Raw genomic sequence first — 26,709 nt, forward strand, 5'->3', positions numbered from 1 at the left:
TCACTAGTTGAAGTTAAATATGTTTTTCTTAATTGTTCATAAAATCCCGAGATAAATATTAGTATTATGGCATATAAGCATTTTCAGCATATAAGCAAGTTCGCCGCCGCTACACTCTACTGACGTTTATGTAATTATAATATGGTCACTGTAAGAGATTATGTGGCGATGTATATTGTAGAGTATGTATAACTATACATTATACCTACTTATATAGTTTGGATTTTAATATTTTTCCCATGGAAACGTTTTTTGTGATATATGTATTATATATTTTTTCTTCAATCTCCCGAATCAAGTCTCCCGAGAAAATCGGAAAAATTTAGTGTTTTCCTATAACAGACGCGTGCAGGGAATAATGATTTTGTCGAGTCTTGATGTCCACACATTTAGTAAACATTGTCTGCTGTGGAGCAGCAATAAAACATTAATCAGATAATGTATTTGGCAGTAAACTAAACAACTGACCCCGTTAGATTTACGTGACATTTGACGTCTTTGGAAGACAATGATTGGTTCGCTTTTCTTTCACATTTCGCCATTTTGTGGCACACGTAGTTTAATACAAAGTCGTTCAATATACCCTACATGAAAGTGAACTTGAAAAGGGGTAATTCAGACTAATAATTAATTAATCAAATCACTTCACATTACAGATTCATGTGTCTCATTATTATCACTCACATTTTATAAAAATCGAAATTATTTTTTTAAAAAAAATATATATATATACCCAATCAATCAATTCAATGAATCATATAAAATGTTCAGATATTACCACAGTAAATATTGATAATTGAATGAATTACATATTTTTACAAACTATAATTACATGCATTAACCGTTACCAATTACATGCATAAAACGAAGCATGTTCAACTTAACCAAAACTAAATCATTTTTCATAGGCTGCAAAATATACCCAACAATCAATCTGTAGAATATTTAAATGAGCAATCATAATAAAAAAACACATATTTAACGAAACGCCAAATGGCCGCCGAATGTAATGATTTGGCCAGTTTTCAATGTACAAAATATTGATATCTAGTCAACTACACTAAAAACGTTGCGGAATCGGGAACAAGGTGGTATTCAAAAAGCGCGTAAGACTCATTTTAGATCTAGGTTTTTTTCATAGTTTTTGTATGGCGGAACCCTTCAAGCATACCCTAATGTCGGATATTACGATACAGAAGAAGGAATTTAAAAAAAACATATATATTATAGAACAGTTGACAGTGCTTATATGATATTAGTAACGACCAATATCTGAGTAGACCCTAAATGCCACCTCGTACTATTTTTAGTTTTGCATTGTATGTAAATTCATTACTACTACAATTTTGTAGGTAGATGGTTTAAATTAATACATTTACCGCCCCTTAAAATGTACCTTTTTTAAGCGATGAATGGTTAGCGTACCCGTGTGGGATGTCACTGCCAGTAGGGTTAGTAAATTAAACCTAACTTATTATTTAGTGAATATATTTCATTCATTCACGATTTATCTCGACATATTTCATTGATTTACTGAAACTGTAACACTTTTTTACTATGTTTCTACTCTAGATATAACCCAAACTCTTTAATTTCATATAATTTGATCACTTTGACATTTTGACCTCTTGTATTGTTAAATGAAAAACATTCACAGAAAAGTTTTGAGAATATTTTTCTATCGCTCTAGGAGAAAATATAATAATAAAGAATTTCATAATATATTTCTTTGTTCAGTCTTCTTTGTTGTCTACTTAAAACTGAATATTGTATGATTTTTCATATAAATTATTTTGTATAGCTCATTTTATAGTAATTTTAAATGGGTTATTAATTTGTTCAAAAGGAATCTATGTAATGAGTCAAAAATGAATTATTTGGGCTGCCCGCTATTAAAAGGAAAAATCAAAGACAATATGCAAAAAAACTCGACGATCGAATCACCAAAGTTATGAAAATATTGACATTATCAACAATTTCAAGATAATTTTATATCCATATTCATACTGTTAGGTGACTTTTAGTAAAATGTTTGTGTACATATTACATGTTATGTAAGCTAGACATACTATAGCGAGGGGCGGAAGTAGGCTGTTAGGCTTCGACATAAATAATGCACACTAAAGTTTGTCAATCAAACTTTTGTGTTTTCATTGCACTAAGAATACAATTTACAGATGGTGCTGATTAGTTTTTAAAATTCAACAATTAAAACCGGCTTAAAAAGAACCATAATAGTTTAGGAATAAAAAATAGTGCAAACTTTTTCAATCATACTTATTTGTTTTAGTTGAATTAAGATTGATTACAGATAATGTTCGTTAGTTTTTTTTTTAATTCATTAGGCTCCACCGAAACCAAACCAATATCGATAAAAAATATTTTTTATGTAATTATGTATGGTTTAATGGCATAATTTTAGATATTTTGTAGATAAAAGAATATTTTTTGACTATTATCTACTATGGCTTACATTAAACGGAGCTTAATTGAATTTTAAAAACTAACGAAAATTATCTACACATTGCAGTCTTAGTTCAATGAAAACAAACACGTTTGACTGACAAAGTTTAGTGTACACTATTTATGTCGGATCTTAACAGCCTACTTCCACCCTTCCCACTGGTCACATATGAAAAGTGTGAAATATTAAGTAAATGAAGAGTTTTTTTATTAAAAACAATATGTGTTCATTTAATATAATTAGATAAACTGAAACCAAATACAATAATTAATTGGATATACAATGTATGAACAGACTACCGCTAAACCAGATAAAAAGTAATTGTTTATATTCATAACTATCATTTCTTACATCAAATTATTCATTAATTTAACTGCAGAATTTATCACTTTAATCGTTACACAAATAAATTTAATATGTGTTTAATATGTTTCAGTAACAGCTGCGTCCATTACACACCGTATTGCTTAGCGGCACAAAGTTCTGTTATCTCATAAGTCACATCACGAGGTTATGTTAAAATTATATGAAACGTAAGATGAGCATTATGAATAGTCTTATTCGCATTATGTACTTTAAGGTTTCATGAATTGTCTATTACACAGTTATATTAGTAGCATTATTTAGCACTTTTAATACCCACTCATCAGCGCTCTTCTAAATCTTACATTTAACTTGACATTAATATATTTGTGATTTTTAATTTGATACTAATATATAAATACATTTAATTTGATAATAATATTTACAAGTAACAAATAATATTTGTACACGTGGATTCGTGCATTGCCAAAAATTAACAAAAATCCACAATTTGTTTGCGGGAAGTTATATATCGGTCTGTACTAGGCTTAATGCTTTCAAAGTTTTCATACTTATACAATAATAGCTGTACCTCAGAGGCAGACGGATGCAAGTGCCAAATACCCAATTGTTCAGGAAAGCCAAAAACAAACAAAAACAATTTTTATTTTAAATGAATACTCATAACTTCCAAGAAAATATACATAGAATGATCATTATTTTTTGTATTCTAATTCAATTAAAGTACTTCTGTAATATGTAAGAAAGGAATAAATATAATACAATTTTATATCTAAAAAAATAAAATAAAAAACGTAGTATGGATTTGCATCCTTCTGCCTCTAAAGATATTTTGTTAATGTGGACTTGTATCTTATTTACCTAGCCAAAATAAAACAATTTGTGAGCTAAAAAAAACTTATAGGTATAAATATAACAAAGCAAAACACATTTTTTTTTTAATTTTATTATGTCATCATCATCAGCCTGAATCCATTCACTGCTGGATGAAGGGCTCACTAATCTCCGAGCTGATTCTACTTTTCTCGGTCGTGCGCATTGCGTTGCCATGCATTTCCGCACAACTTTATCATTTCATCAATCCAGCGGCCTCTGGGTCTACCTTGCAGACATTTTGTACTTTTTGAATACCACTGGATGACTAGATTTGTCCAACGATTGTCTCTTCTTCGAGCTATGTGTCTAGCCCATCTCCATTTAAAGCTTTTAATAAACTCTATTACATCGCAAACCCTTGTCTACTTCCTTATCCACGCATTCCTCTTTTTGTCCTTTCGCTGATCACGGGAAGCACCCACTGGTTAAAAACTTTGCGCTTTAGGCACAGTGGAAGGTCACCTTCGAAGACATTATTCAGGTGGCCAAAAGCACTCCAGCCTAGCTTTACTCCGCAAACAATTTCATCAAATATACATACATCTATAGACAGTTGTTGTGCCTAATAGATGTAGTTTTTCACCTGTTAGAGCTGAATGGCATTGATGAGGATCTCTTTTTGGCCCGCAAAGCAGTTGAACATGACTTTTTTCTTTGATATATTTATTTTCAAGCCTACTTTGTTGCTTACTTCAGCGAGTTCCTCTGAGGAGGTCTTCTGAGTCTTGCAAACTACTCTGTATTGTCATCGGCAAAGCGCAGATGACCCACGTATTCTCCATTTATGGAGACCCTTGTCATTCCAGTCAAGTTGCCTGAATAAGTCTTCAAGGGTAGCTGTAAATAGTTTAGGTGAGATCGTATCACCTTGTCAGACTCCTTTGCTGATAGGAAATGCGCGATGGTTTATGGAGATGTTGTTGCGCTACTATATAATATATTATTGAAAATATTTATATATCACCCGGGGACTCCTTGATTTCTGAGTGCATCGAGTATTGAAAATTTCTTTATGGAATCAAACGCTTTCTCATAGTCTATAAAACCCATGGATAGCGGAGCTTGTATTCCTGTTACTGCTCTGATTTCTCTGATGACTTGGATATGGTCTATAGTTCTGTATCTTCTTCTAAAGCCGGCTTCTTCTCCCGGCTGGTTCTCGTTTAGTAGGTACATATTGCAGATTATTGGATTGACATCTTTCTGCTTCTAAGGTGGGTATGGCAGTTGCATCTTTGTGCTATTCTTTATATCTTTTTTATTATGGCAAATAGGACTTTCATCTCTCTGCCTCTAATAAATAAAGCCTTTAGCATGACGATTCTTAAAAAAACTCATTTCCACCAAAACCGGAGTTGCATCCGTCTGCCTCTGAGGTACAGAATTATATTAATAGAGGATTGGTTGAGATTTTTTTAGTAATAAATAGTTTTCATCGCCAAAAAAACTAAATGAAATACAATCAGGAATACATAATTTTATTATGTTACAAAGTTTTACGTCTTACGGTATTTCCAAGTTTTAACACGACATCAGTGTATCTGAAACTTTTCATTGGGTAACACAAATTAAGGTCATATTATAATATTCGAAATATTATGATTGTTTTGATTTCAAAAAAGATACATTACCATATTATTGACAAAATTCATATTTTATAAATTTAAAATAACAATTTTATTTTAATCAATAGACTAGAGGTTAATAATATTAAATTTGCAAGAACTTCAAAATCGTAATGTATTATAAAGAAATCTTGACCTACGCATATGTTGAATTTGATAATTCTACGTAATAATTTATAATATTTTAAGTAGTTTTTATGAATAAATTAAAAGTTAGTGTTCTTTGGTGCAAAATAAAAGAAATAATTTTTTTCACGAACTATAGTTTAACAAGTACTGGGTTGTAAAGCAAGTATTGAACCGAAATAAAATAGCTAAGTATCAACCAATTTAAATTTGAAAGTTTTGCGAACATCGAATACAATAATAAAATTGCTTTTGTAAATTAAAAGTTTTTTGTTACTTCATCAGTATGATTTATTGCAATATAAATTATAATTACATTCGCTTAATTTAATATTATGAATGAAAACGTTAATATTTTTGTCTAATTCATTGAATTGTTCGAAAACTGTTAGTAGGTTTCCTGACTTTTGAAAGATTTTCAATTTGTTCTGAATGTATTTTAAGCTAGATATAATGAATTCGCCTGAGAACACATTTGACGTGTCTAGTCAAATACAAAACATTGAAGCCGTCATCAAAGAATAAGTATTCACCTATTTCTTGGTTATATACAACAACAAAAAATTCCTTCTTATTCGATTCATGACAATATTATTATTATTATTATTGAAAACTGCTTTGCAGTCTTTGTAGCTTTTTTCAATAATGGTATTTCAATTTCGCCTGATTTTTTTAATAATAATCCGCATATTTCCGTTATTTCACCGGATAACTTGAAAAATGACTTTTTTCTCGACCTCGAAATGAATATCACGTATTACAAATTTTTTAAATAATAATTTTCTCATTTTTTAACATAATTTAATTTTCATCATAATATTTAGTAGATATTAAACATAATATTGTTAGTAATTTATTTAAAAATTTTACCATTATAAATAAACTACTCTTAACTTCTTGCTAAATTAGTACGAAATATTTTGTTATTCCGCTACACCAGTACCTAACCTATATAGTATAGCTTTATTAGCTTTACATATATAACGTCCAACATGAGAGGATTAAGCATCATTATCGATCGCTAGCATATATCCAAATATGTATGTTGAATATTTTAGAGACGATGGCTGAAAACAAACGATGGAAAAAAGATTGACCAGTAACACACTGTATTTTAAATTTAGAAATATTTTCAATCTTTGGCTCACTGTAGCAGTAGCAAACTCTTTGTCAGACACTTACGTTTGAATCTGAAATAGAATTTTCGTTCGATTCAGAAGTGTCAAAAATATTGTAGATTCAACGGATTCGGTATATTTTATAAAATTCAGAAAGCACTATGTCGTCTACAAAATACAACTATAAAAAGAAAGACATAATAGTAGTACGCATGCTAGTGCGGTTAAACGATGTTTTCCAGATGAAACCATCTGGAAAAGAAAATATTACAGCAACTCACAATGATTTTTTGTAATTACTTTTGCTATGCCTTCCAAATTTCGTTGACAACATGTTACTTACTGTCACAAACGAACATGAAAGTAAAAGCAGAAAGGAGTTTTTAGAACAGAATTACACGAAATTGGGGTTGGGTCGACGCGAAATAAAAGATTCGTTTGGTTTCAATTTATCTACTTCGTACCGGCCGTAAAAACAAAACTGTAATGGATGACTATGAAATGGAGACGCAAATTATGCCCCCAGGGCTAAACTATATGGATAGACCTTATCATTTTATTTTTCTTACCTTCGATAAAAAAAGAAATAAAGTAAAACACTTTCAAATTCTTTATGCCCAAATTTTTCTCCTAATTCTATTAGGCCCAAGTTCTTCCACACGGGCGCACCCAAGAGAAGGTTTAAATGGAATAAGAAGCTTCCAATAAAAATATTGAAGAATATATACCTAATTTAGCTATTACTAAATTATGTTTCTTTAATGTGGCATTTTTGAACATCTAATTCAGTTTGCAAAAATAGAATTAAATCCAAGGATACATATTAATTTTCAAATATATTTTCTTATTACAACAAAATGTATACATAGAAGTATAATAAACTTTTTTTATTCAACGAAAATTTGAGAATGTAACATTCTTGTGAATTATTAGTTGAATAAAAAATAGTTTATTAAATTAGTAACAAGTGTAAGTACCTACATTAAAACTAAAATTTGGAGAGATTCCTGATTTGGAGAGGTCTCAGAGTCTTGCGGCAGTGCAGGTCACTCATTTAGGTGTTGGTATAGTTATTTTCAAATTACACTAACAGCGTTTCAAAGTGATTTCGCTGTGGCCGCAATGCCAGAAGAATGTACCCTTCATCTACCTTACTATTATCGGTACCTTGATTTAATCCGAAAAAGTCGGCAATATCAGCAAAATTTATAAAGCACCTTGGTTGTACGACTACAAGTTATTTTCGTTGTAATTAGATATAACGCAAGTGGCTCTATTAGTAAAATATATTGTTCGGAATCCGATAAATGTGGGAATCTCGCCCGGCGGGAATGGGACGACTGGCCTCCGGACAATTGGACGCCGCACTGTCGTAGACACGGGTAGACGAGATATTTTAATCAGTTTCTATCTACTACTTAGTAGTTTGAATTCATTTTACTCTTAACATAATGTGTTCTTTATCGCGGATTGAGAATTACCATGCCTAAGGCTTTATATAAAATAAAAAACTCTTTTTTCGTTGGAACTTAAACATATGCACGATTAAATCATTGTTTACGTCTGCATATTTACATTCTCACCAACTATTAAATCATAATATAATCATTGAAATATAAATAATAATATTGAATATTTTTTTAACGTACCTATAAGTACCTAACGTCTATTTATTTTCGAATTCCGTGGCGTCCAGTTGTCCGGTGCCAAATCGTCCTAGACCCTCGCCCGGCATTGTATTTTTTTTTGAAGATTTTTTCTAGTAGGTATATTTCAGAAGTACCTACGTATTTTTTTAAATTAATTATGTCCAATATATTTGTATTCACCTATTTAATTATAATTAATTAATTGTTTTGTACCAAAGTTGTGGAATTTTTCTTGATTCTTCCTTAAATGTTTGCTCTATAAATCTTCGAAGGATTCACAGCTTCCGGTGTACACATGAGTTAAATTAATTACTTGCTTTGCTACATTCTAGTGTTATCATTGTTGCTCTGAATAAACCTTGTAACTTTCATTACCCCCTATTATGTCAACGTATAGTTTTATAACAAATACAATTAAATAATTGTATTTCAGATTTTATACATAACAAACATTATTTCACTTTGACTTACATATTATGTTTATTAGTCAATTACAACCCCTATTGTACGTTAAGAATGATTATCAAAGCTTCTTGAAACTGTCATACTTGAACACATATGGCAATACATAATAGAATATATGTCAATAGTAGATATTATTTTTGAGTTAAATGACATATTAATTAACTATCATACAAAGTAGAGAGAAACTCAGATTTTTTTATTAATTATTTTTCAAGATTTTTAATTTATGTTTATGCCATAAAACTAATACATAATAATATATTTTTCCAATATTGAAGTGAAGTTATAGATTTTTTTATATTGTTTACCTATGTAATAGTCCAGTCATATTAGGCTTTTACCCGGAAATAATTCCCGTAAAGAGGCGGCATTGCATAATTATACATAGTGTCCAGTAATAACATACCAATAATTAACACTTCTATTATTTGCTATGGTACTGACCATCTTAGAAAATGGCTGACGATCTTTAGTTTTTCATCCATATCACATCAACGCCTAGAAAAAAGGTAAAATCTAAAAAATGAAAATTTATAAAATAATAAATACCTATACACTCGTTATATGAATTTGTTGTATCGTATTGTTAGAAATCGAAGTGTAAGGTAGATAGAATATTAAAAAAAATGAATTTGTTTATGTGATGATCGTGTCGAGACATTTTTAATTCACTGTGCACTAATTTTTTCGACTAACATTTTTAACAGCCGTTATTTTTCAAGATGGCGGCAATAGTACTTACCGAATACTATCACATGTTTATGGAAATTATATAAAAATTAACATTTCATTAGATATTAATAATACAAGAACATTACGAAATAGCTACAACTAAAAACTTTTTCAGCTGGTGTCAAGCCACCAATCCGCCCCTGGTTCAATAAAAAAGATAAAATCGGACATCCAACTGAAAGTAATACGTAAAAGGCAGTCTAGTTACTGCCATAGAAGCCACTGTATTCATCATAGTATAATAGAGTTTAGTTGAAATACGTCACACAAGTAGTTAAATTTTTGTTTTATTTCACGTAGTTTTACAATCACAAGATCAGTTTAGTATTACGACGTTTACATCGTTAATATGTAATAATATCATCATCGATATGAAACACAATATTATTTATTTTAATAAATCGTCTATGTCCCCTTAAATTAAATATTAAATCCATTAAAACCATGAATTATTCAAAAATCTTATTTTAACTTCAAAAGAGTTTATTAACCTTTAATACCACAATATTTAATAATAATGATGTAGGTACATACTGATAACAATCGGAATATTCTACGAACGTCCACTTTATAACTGTAAAAATTTAAGTCCAAAAATATTTATTTTTGTTTTGATTCAGATATGCATTAATTAATTGAATTACTTTAAAATATTTAGTTTACTTAAATTAATTCCGTATTCGTATTTGTCGCCAGATACTTTCAGTAAATCCATAGTAATGTAACAACCCCTGTTAATATTGTTATATATTATATAATATAATTATTATGTAGTCTTTTATTTATCAATAAATGAATTACGTGCACATTCGATAGTGTTTACACACATTACACATTATTTTTTTAAACAACTAGATAATTAATGAATACTGTACTAAATAATGTAAATTAGTTAATATATAGAAATCTTGTACCTAAAATGTGAATAACTTTTCAAACTTTATATTAATACACTTCACCTCTAGCAAATAAATAGTATTATTATAAGTATTTATTGAAGTGATGTTTGGTTAATCTCCGGCAGAATGAATCTGATATACCTATAAGGACAGTGCGTCACAACCGATTATAAAAACAACAAAAAAACCCCGGATGGGCTCGAAGCACCACCCTTTCGATTCGCAGTCGAATACTCTAACACAAAGCTTTATCCCCTTAGTCAGACTGCCAAAAATATTTTGTTTTATACTCAGTTATGTATTATTTAATATGAACATGTTGAAAACATTACACTTCCTCATTGCGCCACAAAGGCCATGGGAGCGACAATTTTAATATTAATTACTAATTACACCCAACTACTTAACGGGTTTTCTTGATCTCATGCTTTTAAAATGTAGGTATTTATTTTAAAAAGAGTTGCCAATGTTCATATTTTAACTAAAATGATTTTTGTTTGTGATATCAGATTATATATCTGTACCTCAGAGGCAGACGGATGCAAATCCAAATACCCAATTGTTCAGGAGAGCCAAAAAACCATTTTTATTTTAAACGAATACTCATAACTTCTAAGAAAATATACATAGAATGATCATTATTTTTTTTATTCTAATTCAATTAAAGTACTTCTGGAATATGTAAGAAAGGAATAAATATAATACAATTTTATATCTAAAAAAATTAAAATAAAAAACGTAGTGTGGATTTGCATCTTTCTGCCTCTAAAGATATTTTGTTAATGTGGATTTGTATCTTATTTACCTAGCCAAAATAAAACAATTTGTAAATTTAAAAAAATTATAGGTATAAAAATTTTAATTTTTATTATGTCATCATCGTCATCACCAGCCTGAATCTATTCACTGCTGGATGACGGCCTCGCTAATCTCCAAGCTGATTCCACTTCTCTCGTTCCTGTGCGTTGCGTTGCCAAGTTTTTCCGCAGAACTTTATCATTTCATCGATCTAGCGGCCTCTAGGTCTACCTTGCGGATGTTTTTTACCTCTTGGATACCACTGGATGACTAAATTTGTCCAACGATTGTCCTTTCTTTAAGCCATGTTCCAGCCCATTTCCATTTGAGGTTTTTAGCAAACTCTATCACATCATTAATCCTTGTCTGTTCCCTTATCCACTCATTCCTTTTTTTGTCCTTTTGCGTTATGCCCAGGATGCACCTTTCCATACCACGCTGTGATACTCTAAGTTTCTGGATCTCTCTTTTGTAGTTTTTCACCTGTTCGAGCTGAATTCCATTGATAAGGACCTCTTTTTGGCCCGCAAAGCAGTTGAACATGACTTTATTCTTTGATACATTTATTTTCAAGCCTACTTTGTTGCTTCTCCAGCGAGTTACTGCATTCTGCTTTGGAGGCCTTCTGAGTCTTGCATACTACTATTTATTGTTATCGGCAAAGCGTAGATGACTCACGTATTCTCCATTTATGGGGACCCGTGCCATTCCAGTCAAGTTATCTAAATAAGTCTTCAAATGTAGCTGTAAATAGTTTAGGTGAGATTGTATCACCTTGTCGGACTCCTTTGCTGATAGGACATGCGCGCTGGTTTATGAAGATGTTGTTGCGCTACTGTATATATTATTGAAAATATTTATATAGCGCCCGGGGATTCCTTGATTTCTGAGTGCATCGAGTATTGAAAATTTCTTTATGGAATCGAACGCTTTCTCATTGTCTATAAAACCCATGGATAGCGGCAGCTTGTATTCCTGTTACCGCTCTGATTTCTCTGATGACTTGGATAATATGATCCATAGTGCTGTGTCCTCCTCTAAAGCTCGTTCTCCTGGCTGGTTCTCGTCTAGTACATATTGCAGACGGTTTGAGAGAATGTTATGTTAGTGGATTATTGGATTTGCATCCTTCTGCTTGTAAGGTAGGTATGGCATTTGCATCTTTATGCTATGCATATCTTGGACTAGGACTTTCATCTCTCTGACACTTATAGATAAAGTCTTAAGCATGACGATTCTTAAAAAAAACTCATTTTTCCCAAAAACGGGGTTGCATCCGTCTGCCTCTGAGGTACAGATATTATATAAACTCAGATATTACATAAAATGAAACAAATATTCATTTTCCCCACCTACTAATTTTCAGTAGTTTCACTTTTACCATGCAAGCCCTAAATACATGAGAGTTTTTTACTACCATGCTGCCCATTAATACTATTAATTTACTAATAACACTAATTTGAGTATCATTCAAGGATTAGGCCACAACCGACTTCTGTAATAATATTAAGTCATATTGTGTATGTTTATGCTTACTCTAATTCAATCAGTTGTAAGATGGCAACGAAACTTTTACCTACCACATATTAGCTGATCAAATTTCGAGAAGGAAAGCTGACACCTTACGTCATCAACGGCTAATATATATTGATACCTGGTTATTTGGAGTCTGCCTATGCCGGGAACAATCGGATATTATTTCTTGCTAAATCTGTTCTCCAGTTCTCTCTTCGAATTTGTTGACTATTGGCCACCATCCACAGCTTTAGCAATAGGCAGAGTTTAATGCTTTATCCAAACCTTACAAGTTCAATCATCCACATGTTTTACCACATCACATGCCAACCGAGATTAAGCATACTGTTATCATAAAACATACCTCCCGCGATACTCAAAACAATATTCGCTAAGTGGAAAAGTGAAAGTTTGCTGAAATTTAAACTGTGTACCTACCTACACATAGGAACCGTTAATATTGGGTAAATACTCAAAATTCATTCATTATTCAATAAAACTTAAGCTTTTGTAAATTCTGCCTTGATAATGATTTCTAGTGGATATCTATCACAATTAAACATAAAATATGTTTAAACTATTGGGTGAAAAATAATTAAAAACCTTCAAGGATTCAGGACACATACTTAACCGTAATTTTTAATAATTCATTATTATTATTATTGAATAATAATACTTGTCTGAAATAACGATTCTCTCCTCGGTATAGAGTGAGTGGTTGGTATAATGTCTGTCTCTGAGCGAGCGCAAATCCTGTATCTGGCAAAAAAATCGAAAGTGTGTTTGATCCAAATCATAGGTTCCGATAGGTTGGGCAAATGGCTCACAGCCATTTTTTGTAACAAAAAAAACAACATAATATGTACATTACATGACCAACTCAGGAGAAAATGGTTTACTTTTATACGTTTATATAGGTTTATAGTATAAGTCAGTGGTGGCAAACCTATGACGTGCGTGCAACCAATGGCACGCGAGATGATTTTGCATGGCACGCGTTTGAAATATACCTATAATAATAATAAATGGGAGATCGCATTATAATAAATAGCAGGCAAATACAAATTGCATAGGCCGTTCCTCAGACTATATGCATCACACATATACTATTATCGCACTAAACTCATCAGGTGGCAGGGAATGCCGCGCTGCAAACCTCTAATTTTGATTGGTTTACAATGCTTGAGACCACTCTAGAGAAAGAATGCCTCATCTATCTCAGTGTCAATTTGTGCGTAAAAAACCAACCTAATTAATACAATAACAAACAATTTCATTTCTACCCACAAAAATGACTGCACTAAATAAGAAACAAAAACTTGGTGAAGCCTGTAATAGTAATTCTGGTAGAAAGTTTCAAAATTGATGGACCGAAATGTATGTTGTTATTGAAAAAAGTGATAAAGATATATGTGTGCTATGTTCTGTGAGTGATATCAAGAACATCATAATTTTTTTATTAGATTTTTTAAAAACTATTTTTCCCTATTCTCAACTGCTTGGCACGTAAGACAGTTAGACAAAAATAATATTTGGGAAATTTTGGCACGCGTACGTAAACAAGTTCGCCAACCCTACTATATAAATATATATATATATTTATATAGTAGGGTAACCTATATATATATATATATATATATATATATACAGGGCTTTTTTTTAAAAAAAAAAGGTGCCGGAACTCACTTCATGTCAAGCTTGTTACTAAATAAAATTATAAGTATTCAAATGTCACTTAAATGAAATTTAATGGAGCTATGCCACGAAGCGAACAAAAAAGGTTGATTTTTACGATAATTTTTTATTTTAGTCAAAACAAAGCTACAGAAACAATAAAATACATACATTATATTTGAAATATATTGTACAAATAAGACTAAATATGACTAAATTTAAAATATAATTGTAAATACATATGTAATGTATTTATTTATGAACTTGAATAAAAGTTTAGAGTGATTTCCAAAGTTTTTTCCAATTCTCGTCTGATACATCATCTCGATTCCTTTTCTTAGTGTTAGAGTCTAAGGCCGAATGTCTTCCTTTAAGTAACCACCTATCAACATATTTTGAAGGATCGAAAAGTGTCAAGGGTGGTCCCACGAGTTTGATGAACAAGAGTACCGAAACTGTTTTAGTGTTTAACGAAGCTCTTGTTGGGGTAATAATAAGATTCATTTGCGAAAACCCCCGTTCACATTCACTTGAAGAAATGGGAATAGAATTCAGAGCATATACCAAACGCAAGAGTTTTTCAGAATATGTCTTTTCGAGAATGTATTCGCGAAATCCACGAATCATTTCTCGTTCATCTAGTTATAGCCTGATCGAAATGTTTCTAATTTCCATCTCTCCAAATGTCAACCGATTATCAATGTCTTCAGGCCAATATTTTTGGTCAAGTACGCGAGCCCAAAGTGCAAACTCAACATCTTTATTATCTAGCAGCCTTTTCTCAATTGACGTTTTCAACGTGGAATAAAATATTTTCGGATCAATAGGAGGATCATTTTTAGAAACTTTTTCGTGAAGTAAAACTCCACGAAAATGCAGATTGCTTATAGCAGCTGCAGCACATTTATAATAGGGTCCAAAATTCTGTTTTCTTTCTTCAAAAACTTCAACGAGTTCATTTATTTTTCGATTTGCAATGTAAAGGTTCACATTGCGATTTTGTGGGTCCAAACTAAGTTCCGACAATTCTTGGAGAGCGTCGCACATCAATGCTAGATCCAATAAAAATGCTGTTGATGTTATTTTGTTCTTTAAGCCACTGTAAGTACACTTGTCATTTTTATCTCTTGTAGGGTCATTCATCGCTTCTTCAAAATGACGCACAAGGGATTCATAATTATTCCACACAGCCGAAACTGAACGAAAACTAGATGCCACCCATCGGGTACTTAAAACTCTTCCGATTTTCAGTACCTCAACGCTTAGTGATTCTGCACATAAATGCAACTCTCTATTATTTTTCGGCGACGCGTTGTATAAAACATAAAGTTTATCAATAAATGATTTGAATCTATTGATCCCTGAAATTTTCTTTACAACATCACTTACTGATAATTCTAATCTGTGATTAGTACAATGCCAAACTATAATTGAAGGAAATTTTTCTGTCAGCAATTTTTTCACTCCATTTTTAGAACCTAACATCACAGCAGCGCCGTCGCATGCAACCGAAACTAAATATTTTTTTAAATATTCTTCTGTCATCCCATATAAATCAAGAGATTGGAGTAATGATTCAAATATTCCTTTTGCCGTTACGTCTTTAAGTTCAATCAAATCCAAAAACAAATTAATTGGTGAATTCATTCCAACACTTTCGACACAGCATCGAACATACACAATGAGGGTGGTTTTTTGGCTTATGGTGGTAGACTCACCAATTATCAAAGAAATTATATTTTTCGATTGAACAATTTATTTGAAAACACTTTTTCTCATTTCATCACATATATGATTTACAATGTTAATACATGCGTTAGTGGAATGGAGAATATGACCCATTTCGATCCCATTTAGTTCTTGGAGATTAATTTCACTTTCAAACATATTGAATGATTGATTTTCCTTAGCTACTTTATATGCAGTTCGAAAAATGTTTGCTGTTATTACTTTTTCGCGAGATAACGATTTTAAAAAAGTATTTTCAATCTGCTTTTTTTTGGCTTCAGAAATGATTTTTAACGCTGCTTTGTGTGCAATAGATCCTCTGTGATCGAAAATTTTTTTTCGAAGTGACCCCAATTGTAGCTTCCTCTCTTTCCCAGAATACGTGATTTCATTATTGGCCCATTCTTTGGATATTTTCATTCCTATTGTCGTTTCAGTTCCAAGAGTTCCAACGTTTCTGCAAATTGTGCAGCCAAGTTTCATTTTGTGTACGTTCAACCATTCGTTTTTTGAGCAAAAATCGTTTTTTTGATCTAATGACCAGCAGTCTGGCCAATCGTTTTGAGTTCGACCTTGATCCCCGAGATCAGCTCGAGATGATTCAGGAACATCTACATGTACCGATATTTCCATATCTTCTGTCATCGTTTCTGTTACTGTTTTGAGCTTTTTATTTGCGGAATCGGCACCGCTGCCGGTGGTTGAGAAGTAACAGGAAATTTTTTCATATTTAAACTTGGGGTTGCACTAAATAATATATAAAATAGTTGCACAACACGTAATCGTAGCACAAACTGACTAAACAAACGTAAATAACAATATACGCAGATGCCGCCATGCGATAAACGTCAAACTGTCAAAATTATAATACGCAAAGACATCCTACGTATGAAGCTAGTTACATACGCAGGTTTGCTATTCAAACTATACACTAACACTAACACGCCAACATTCAAAATGGCTTCCACCTGTACCTTATTTTATCATTTTAACGAATTATTATTGTAATTACTTAAGCGCAAATATTTTTTCGTTTATATTGGACTACGACAGCATCTGCCTCCATCTAGGTTTGTCCAAAGCCATTTCTCTCTAATTTTTGATGTCTTAAAATGCAACTCTATACTTGTGCCAGGTAAACCTGGTTTTCGTCTACCTTCAGACTTGCCAAATGTCAGTTTCTTTCTTTTGCTTAACTCATCCATGTTATTTACATGGTCCGGGCATCTAAAATGGCTTAACTATACGATGTGTGGAAAATGCAGAGCTCGTTTTTCTATCTCTTACTACATCTTGATTAATTTTCATTGAAGAATCTGAAGATACTATGGACTTTTCTCTGATGAAATAAACCCAGCACGCTTCCATAAATTTTATGTCCTATTCATTAAATAAAAAGTAGTTTAAGTAACAACTGGTGTTTTGTACAAGATGCATTTTAAGTATTGGTTCAATGCCCTAAAATTTAGTAACTTAGTGAGAATGGATTTTTTTATCCAACTGTACATTCCAATCAGATGCATTTGGAATCGAGTAAGACCTACATTGACGCTCTGCAACTGCAGTGTGTCTGACCCCTAAAGGGACATTAATTTTTTGGTTGATTACAATCCTTCAAAATTACATATTTTGTAGACATAGTCATATATTTTTTTAATATTTAAAACAATTTTTCATTAACATGCACAATAAATAAAATTGTATTTTTAATGAACTCTCAAACACATATTATGTACTATATTATTTCTATATAATATAATCGAGCATACTATTTTCTTCTTCTTAGTGTGAAATTTAATTATATTTTGTTCTTTGTATATTATTTATTTACCTGTGTGAAGATAATTAATTCACTAGAATTCTCTTCAAAATCTTTATTTGGTGATTTAATAAGTAATTGTATACATAATAAATTCTACAGTAGTTCTTCAACTCAATCTCCCAGTTTCTATCAAATGTATTTTTGTGACCTATCAGCATACTTAGGACATTTATAATCAAAAGGCAAACTAACACTACAATAATAATAATTTTCATTTATATAAAAGTTTACAATAAATTCTCAATAAAGGTAAACGGGCAGGTAGATAATTTGCATTCGTCGATATTTATTTATTCAACGTGTCACGTTTTATATGCAATGTAATATAATCTATAAGTATAATAATTTATTAATAATAACAGCCTTTTCTGCAAGTAGTATATTCAAATAACAGTCATACATAGATTCTCAATGTACATGAATTAAAATCTATCATGCCCAACCCAAACATTATATATATATATATAAAATTGGAGCAAAATATATGAAAATAAGATAAAAAGGAATCTTTGCGAACCCAAATTTACAAAACAAACTCTCAAATGAGATATATTATAGTCCTTCATTTTTTGAAAAAAAGTATTAGAATGGTTCAGCGATTTTATAGAGAAACCATAATTTAAAAAACTATTTTGATAATACCTAAGCATATAATAATGATTTTTTTTATATTATTAAATTCTAATAAGTACTACTTTTTATTCAAGCCCAGTAAAGTACATTACTTTTTTTATAATTTGAACATTTTTATATAATAGTAAATAGGAAATTATAGTATATGAACGACTAGGAAATGATTTTTTGACATAGCTCAAGAATAATATGTATTAGTATAAGTCTTTATAAATGTTGCTGTCACGTCGGGGTCACCAATTTGTAGCTGTTTATTAAATTTAGGGGGTACCAATTTGTAGTATCCATTTTACGTGAGTCCCCATTTTGTAGTTATGGACTACATTTAAGTTTTATGGGAGTTTATGGATAGTGTATATGTCATGTGGAGTAAAAATAATTATTTACACCAAACTGATTTAATTGATTTCTATCGTTTAATTGTTCAAATTCAACTAACTTTACAATTCTAACTCAGTGAGTCTTACTGCAGTGATCTATATTATCGACTGCGTTATCTTTTTCGTGGATAGATGTTATTATATATTTAATATACGATATTTTTGGATGTGTCAATTTTTTTAAAAGATGTACCAATTAAGGGAAAGCTCTCTTTGATGTGATTAAATCAAATTATATGTATCAGACAATCAACAAATGTGCGTTCTTGAATGTGATAATAAGAGCGATATCATAATGGAAAGAGAGTCTTTGAGTATTACCATCGATGGTAATTAATTATTATTATCCCTTAAATTAATATAATTAAATAATATTCATGCATAATTTCAAATTTTCACACATTTTAATAGTGTTAGTGCAGGGGTAGATAAGTGAGAAGTTTTGACACGATATTAGTTGAAATGTTATTACTAGTTAATGTGATAACTCACCGATTTCCACATTGTTATTATATAATATATTTTTGAGAACGTGTGTCAGATTAAAACACGGCGTTGTTACTTAGTACCATACAAAATTACTTTTGACTTTCCTTTACATGATGCTTCTAAACTTAATTAAATAACAATATGATGGCTAATGAATAATGATAGTACGCATCACAAATCATTGTCACTAATTATTACTCTCAGTATTATCAGTGTGATAAGTATAATGAAAAAATAACCGATTATTAATTATTATACAAGTAGATTATTATTTTAATATTTCGATAACAGAATGACAATATAATTAGATATTTTTAGGGATCTAATTTTAAGTGTAATTTGAGCTTAATATGTTAAATATGGAGAGCAATAATGTATTACATAAATTAATCTTGAATTTGGAAAAAAATCCCTTTTGAAGCTTTTAATAAGGGTATTGTTAGAGGAACTTCTCGGAAAAATGTAAACAGAGTAGATAGATACTTAAAAACTTTCCCAATCAATATCCATTGTGCAATATTACAATATTATATAAAATAATGTTCGTAATTAATTCTTATTCGGCGCTTCATTAATTTCTCATTTGTTGCTTAACAAGACTAATTTTACTTTAAAATTTTCATGTTTTATAATAAAATATGTATTTATAATAATAAATAGGTACAGGTAAATAACTGAGGCAGGTATCATTTTTGTATTCATAAAATATAGTTACAGCGGACAGATTTTTTGGTATTTGTGAATATAATATGTATTAACTCTCATATTTTTATTTCAGGATATCGGTGATATTCAGAGTGAGGTCAGCCAAGGCTGTTAAAATAACAGATCTGAATCTCTTGAAGAGACTCGGTGTCATTGTGGCCGTATTCAGCGTTTTCCTCGTGATCAGAACCTTGGTGGCGCCACCAGTTGTCATCGTAGGAAGGACTGCCACCGACTTGAAAGCATATCTTTGCAAGACTGACTGGTGGGACCATTCATTTACAACACGTAAGTACTAGAATATAAACTGCTGTAAATAATTTAATAGTAATACCTACTTATAAATAAAAATTAATAATCGTCCGTTTAAGATTTGACAGGATATACCTCTATATCGGCTATTTTTAAAGTGTTGGTTATTATTTCAAACAAACGATTTCAGAAGAAAAATATTTATATCATTAATATTAAAAATGATCTCCCGATTTGTCCAATCAATATACTTGGCATCAGAAGAGTCATTACTTAATAAATAAATACATTTTTGGTTGAATACATTATATTTATATTTAATATTAACCAACATTCTACCTAAATTTTGCATATTGTAAAAAGATATATACAACATGTGGATTTGTCTTTGTAGTGATATTTTCTGACTATATACATAAATTAATTTTAACCGTTGTTTTTTTTTATTCATGCTTATTATCAACATTGATCTTTAATTTGATTTTACTAATTTCTAGATTTTTTAACTAAAAGCCCGTCAAATAAATTCGTTAACTATTTTTAAAACTTATTTTTTTATTATCTTTAAGCCTTAATCGAATCTATCTTTGGACAAAGAATTAATTTTATTCGAACATCCTCAAACGCCCCTTGATCGATGCTTGAATTCTGAATGTGTTATTTTAGGGTAGCGAGTCATTGCAAGTCTATATTTTAGTGTGACTTTGTCAGTATCGAGGAGATATAAAATCCGGTCATGCAGCCTCTGGTCACTTGCACTGTGAATATTCTACATTTAGCCTGGCTCTGCAACATGCTTAGGATACATTGTAAGTATCTATCCCTAGCCTGCCTTATTTTCAAACAACCGGCTCAGATGTCCACGAATGCCACCAAATACCGTCCACTAAATTGACTAGAATATGATTTTTAGGCGTTACATGATATCGATATGTTCCACTTTAGACGCAAACATAGACTTTAAACTCAAATATAGAAAATGTGTGTTTTTATCAATTATTGACAATACACACCTAAGTGAGAAAACCTCGTGTTGAGCTTTATTAATATATACGTATGTTATGCCATGATATACTGTCACTCAATTTAATTAACAATTGTTGCCACTTTGAAGAATTTTACTCGTATGTTAGTTTTTTTATGATATATGTAAGTAACTTCGTTAAACAAATGTAACCACAATATTCATCAAACAGGATTTATGGCATACGTGTTCATTCTATAATATATATGCTATAGCAATATGTAATAAGCAATTTCTTTTTAGATTATTTCTATAGATATTGACGCTATCTATGTTTTATACAAAAACACTAAAAACAGATTGTAAAAATAGATTGTTCCAACTCAGTAGTCAGCTATCTATTGTGTCGGTGCTAGACAATTGAAAATTGAAAAAAGTGTTTTCAAATTTTCACAATACGATTACACTGAAAAATACGTAGGTACAAAAAAATGTATGAAATATATAATTAATAGAAAAGATAGCTGAAGTCTCATCGTGAGGCTTACTACATTGAAATTAGAACATTGTTATCAACGTTGTGAAAATAAACTGTGACCCCTTCCACTCTTGGTGACACTTTATAGCAGTTACAGTAGAGGTGAAAGCCAATAAAAATACAGTTGGCAGGATTTTATAGCCAAGGATTTCCACGACTACAATATATTACGGTACCTATTCGCTAGGCGTTTTATGCCTTTACAATTTCGGAGAACATCACGCCATTCTTAGCGTATATCAAGCTTGGCACGATAGAAAACACTATGAATTTTAAGTGGATGTAGGTAATATTTATGTAAATAAAACAATGCAGAGCTTATTTTCAGCCCAACCACTCAGAAAAGCATAATAAAAAACACAAAGGCTCACATAAATTTTGAATTCACTACAAAGGTAAATATTACGGTTTTTAAAAGCGGATGTTCTAAAAAAATCCTCTTTTTACTTCTAAAAAGCCATTTAAGCACAAATAAAGTTGCTGCAGCTTTTTATAGAGAATGTTTTTGGTATTGTTTTTGTACCTTCTGAACAGATAAGAATACAAAAACGCTGGACCTAATGTAATGTGAATATCTATTGACCGACCTATAACAATATGTAGGTACGTTTAGTACCTTCCCACTTCATGAATGAATCCATAATACAGCGATTATAATTGTTTACCATACTTGCAGATAGATAGATATAATTAAAATATTATTTTTATTCAACGGATAATACAAGATATTTTAAATTAAAATTACATAATTTGGAACATCTAACAAACATTTTTGTTTTTTTACCGAATCAGACTTGAACCCTCAACCATCAATTTAGGCTACAATATGTACACTTCTTAATCATGCCAAAATTAATTCTTTGAAAATAAAAACTATCCATTTGTGGTATTATTTTTAATTCCGTTAATATTGGCGATTATCTTTGGATGTTTAATATTTTTGTAATATGTATGTTTCCAAGCTGTCTTCTTTTATTTATTAATTTTTATATTTTTTATATTTTTCTATTTGGATGATTTATATTTATACGAATATATGACAATTCACCCAAAACACTCAAGTTACTCGCAGATACGTTGGTCTATTTATACTCAATAATATTTACCCGTCGAAAGCAACTTTTAATTGCTGCAATGTTGTATAATTTGAAACCCTTAGGTGATACAATACTTTGTACTGTGAAGCAAATACTAGTGTAAAGTAAACAAGGCCTGGAGTCCTAAGATATGCTCAGTATAAACTGAACGTTGTTATGCTGTGTGATGCGCCCTGTGTGAAATGTATCAGTTAAAAGGTGAACTCTACAGTATAAAAAGTCTCATATTATTATATTTACTGAAATAATGTTTCTTTTTTCTCAGTAATTTAGTTTATATTATATCAAAAAGTTATTCATTAGGACACTGCAAAAGCTGAGATAATAAAATATATTTAACTGTCAAAATACTGTAACTACATTTCAATTTTAATATTATTTACCCAATAAAATATAGTTATTATGATTATTTGTTTAGTTATTTTTTTTAATCCAATATGTAGGATAATATTTGGTGAAACTTAATTTTGTTTTATTGCTTTATCGGAAATGTCAAACATTACATAACAATACATACAACATGTCCGTAATAATCATTTAATATAGGTACCTACTCTAACCTTAAGTATCATCAAAGTAACAAATGATTAATTTCATTAATAATAGGTTCTAATATGATATAAAATTCAAAAGAATTATTGCAATGTTTAATACTGCGAAACATAAGTATAATTACATTTTTAACCACGACCCATCAGACTCAAATACAGTCGTTAAATTATCGGAGAAATACCCATTATAGACCAAATTATATTATATTATAATATAGTATGTATATATTGTGGGTTGTGACCTCACCGGAAATGGAACCCAAAACCCTTAGTTTCAGATGACAATACCTTGCGCATTGGACTATAAGAACCCAATAAAGATATATAAATATTAATAGCAATAATAATCAAATGTTACAAAAAAATATTTTCTGATTATTTTAACAGTATGTGTTACTGTGTTCTAGACCAGTGGTTTCTTAACAGGAAACCACAGAAACTTTCAAGGTGGTCACATGCCAAAAATCTACCAATGAGGAGGCAAAATTAGATGCAAATATTAAAATAAAACTCAATTAATATGTTATTACAAAAATTGTAATAGAAAAAATATTGTATTCAAATATTATTTACATACACAGTATAATCCATTGTTAATATTCAGTTTTAAAAGATTAGGAGAACTCATTCGTGACAGTCTGGTAACTAGTTTGATGAAAACCGTAAATTTCATCAAATCAAGTCCATTTCAAGATAGCCTTTTTTGTTAAACTCCGTGGGAAAAACGAAGACAATTTTGAAAGCTCCTATTACAAACACAGGTTTATTGATATTGATTCATTGTTTCACAAATAATCTGGGGTAAATATAGCTGGTGCTAAATTTAAAATATTATATATATTTGATGTATTCGAAAATCGTAATTTTTTAAATAGTTACAGATTAAAAAAATTCATCCCTTAACCCATCCCATACCTAGTAGGTACACACTGAAGTTATTCTCGATAACTTTTCAAAATTAATATTGGACGTCGTGAGTTAACGCAAATTCTGTCACTTTCGACATACAAGATGATGATCTTTTTGTATAGGTATATTTAGCAATTAAAATAGCTTCATGAGGATGTAGAAGTTCCATCCAGTTATATTTATGATAAATATAAATACCACAGATGTGGTTATAGATAAATTTGGTCTTAATGCAATTGATGCCGAAATTAAATTATAAGAAAGTCTCATAGAGCTACAACATGACAGGGGCGCGCAAGTCAGTTAATAGTTAAAGATATTCTTTGGCTACGTTTTATACAGCGAGAAAATTTTCACAGCTCTAAGATTAATTAATTTATAGTGTATTGATTTTACCACATCTTATCTTGCTAAATCTTCAATTGGTCAAATTATTCATATTCTATCAAAAGCTCGTAACCCTATTGATGTAGTTTATAGTGGTAATCTTTATTTGTCACTGACAACATTAGAAAAACTTGGTAGTTTTCATTAATCACAAGGATCACACTAATAAATAACATCACTATATTACACAATATATTAGGTATGTATGTTTTTCATAATAAATATAAATATTTTTCAAAAATTCTATTTTGTTATTTTGAAATAAACGGTTCAATTTAAGATGTTTTTTTTCGATCAACTATTATGGCTGGGTACAGAAGAATATTAGAATCAAAAGACGTCCACAAGCTAAAATAGGTTGAGAAACACTGCCCTAGACGATTAGGTATGAAATCGTCCAGAGAAAAAGCACATAGAAAGATAGCGACTACTTAACTGCGAAAACCTGACCGCAATAAATTTTATACTTTTACGTAATCAACACATATTGTCTGGACTTAATAGAAACGTGAAGTTAGTATTTTCTCAGGTAACGGGATTACACGTTACAAATGTTATTGTCCAAGAAATAAATACAAAGTGAAAAGAAATAACTGTTAAGCCTACTTTTTTTCCTGAAATACAAAATCTACGAATCCATTTTATGTTTCAAGAAACCTTATAAATATCACAGAAGTAGCAAATTTAGCTTGTGATAATATACGTCATGATCTCAATTCCCGTTGCCTGAGTGAAATATTTTTTTCAGACTATGGGGGTATTTAATATTCTCATTTTCCCTCGTCTCTCATCACTGCCCCCTGCACATCTATTCAATATACAAGACTGCTATCGGCCACTATCAGCGGCTATCGAGGGTTGTTTATCATATTTTATATTGAGGTATTATAATTGTTACAATAAGTTAGCCGTCTAAACTGTCATAACTATCTCGCTCTAAAAGTCAACACAGTCAACAGAGGTGCTGTTAAAAATAGCACTCATTGTAACAGTTACGACTAACCCCCCCCCCCCCCCCCCACGTCAGGAACGAAAAAATTTAAATTATTTAGGTGAATAAAACATTATTTCTTCTTTTTCATCGTCAGGATCTCATAACTGAGGATCGTGACATTCGTGACCCGGATGATTTGGCTGTAAATGTAGGCATTATACGACAGTGGAACTGTACTCATAGTAGTTGCAGACCAGGTATTCGTCGCTATACTAAAAGTTCGAAGTATCTGGGTATGGGGAATGTACCCGTAAAGTCTGGCAGGGGGCTCCGTGGTTGAAGCGACGATAAGCTGCTAAGTGGGAGTCAGTGGCACCTGCTGCTATATTTTGTTAATACACCCCCTCCCGCCGCCTTAAAAATCAATAAAAAACTATATGGATACTTTTTCGAAATGGACCCTCCTAATGCATTTTTTGTGTCTACACCTGACTTTGCCGCATCTAAAAGAGAAACGGTACTAAAAAAAATAATTAACATTGAAATTAATGTCATACTAAAATTATATCCGTCTATCGTTTTACAGTTATTACTAAATTTAATTATCAATTATAAAATTACGAGATTTATTTATTATTATGCGAATAGAGATGTTCAATTTTAATAACTTTCTCACTGTAATATGCACGTTTACGTACATTTTAATATTCTGTAGTAATATTCAATTACGCTATTGTCTTCTTTGTCATGTTTCTGAAACTCTTCAAAGTATGTTATCTTACACAGAAGTCTCTCTTAACCGGTCAAAGAAAAAAACACTTATTTTCACGCTTCAAATAATTGAAATAGTGCTGACATCAGAGCACGAAAAGAAAATCGTTTATCTTGACTGCTTATAAAAAACAGGCTGGAAATATTGTTATCTGTCCCTCTGCCTTTTATATTTTGAGAATCGTCTTGTGTTCGCTTTTTGAATATTATTTTGTCACGCTTTTGATTTATTTAAACCTGAAAATTGAGTCACGCAAAGTGAAATTGGACATAGTATATTATAA

At 30.8% G+C, this 26,709-nt stretch overlaps 1 protein-coding gene across 1 annotated transcript in view; it reads left to right on the forward strand.

The window, feature by feature from the left end:
- The window catches only part of LOC147072116 (metabotropic glycine receptor), a 457,878-nt gene that overhangs the window by 326,014 nt on the left and 105,155 nt on the right, over nucleotides 1-26,709 (forward strand). The window contains exon 7 of the mRNA XM_085946632.1: nucleotides 20,096-20,310. Coding sequence (XP_085802758.1) covers nucleotides 20,096-20,310 — 215 coding nt within the window. The remainder of the gene's footprint in view (nucleotides 1-20,095; nucleotides 20,311-26,709) is intronic.

Source organism: Rhyacophila brunnea, unplaced genomic scaffold (assembly GCF_057557595.1).
Source record: "Rhyacophila brunnea isolate RB1 unplaced genomic scaffold, BYU_Rbru_1.0 scaffold_2, whole genome shotgun sequence".
Lineage (NCBI taxonomy): Eukaryota > Metazoa > Arthropoda > Insecta > Trichoptera > Rhyacophilidae > Rhyacophila > Rhyacophila brunnea.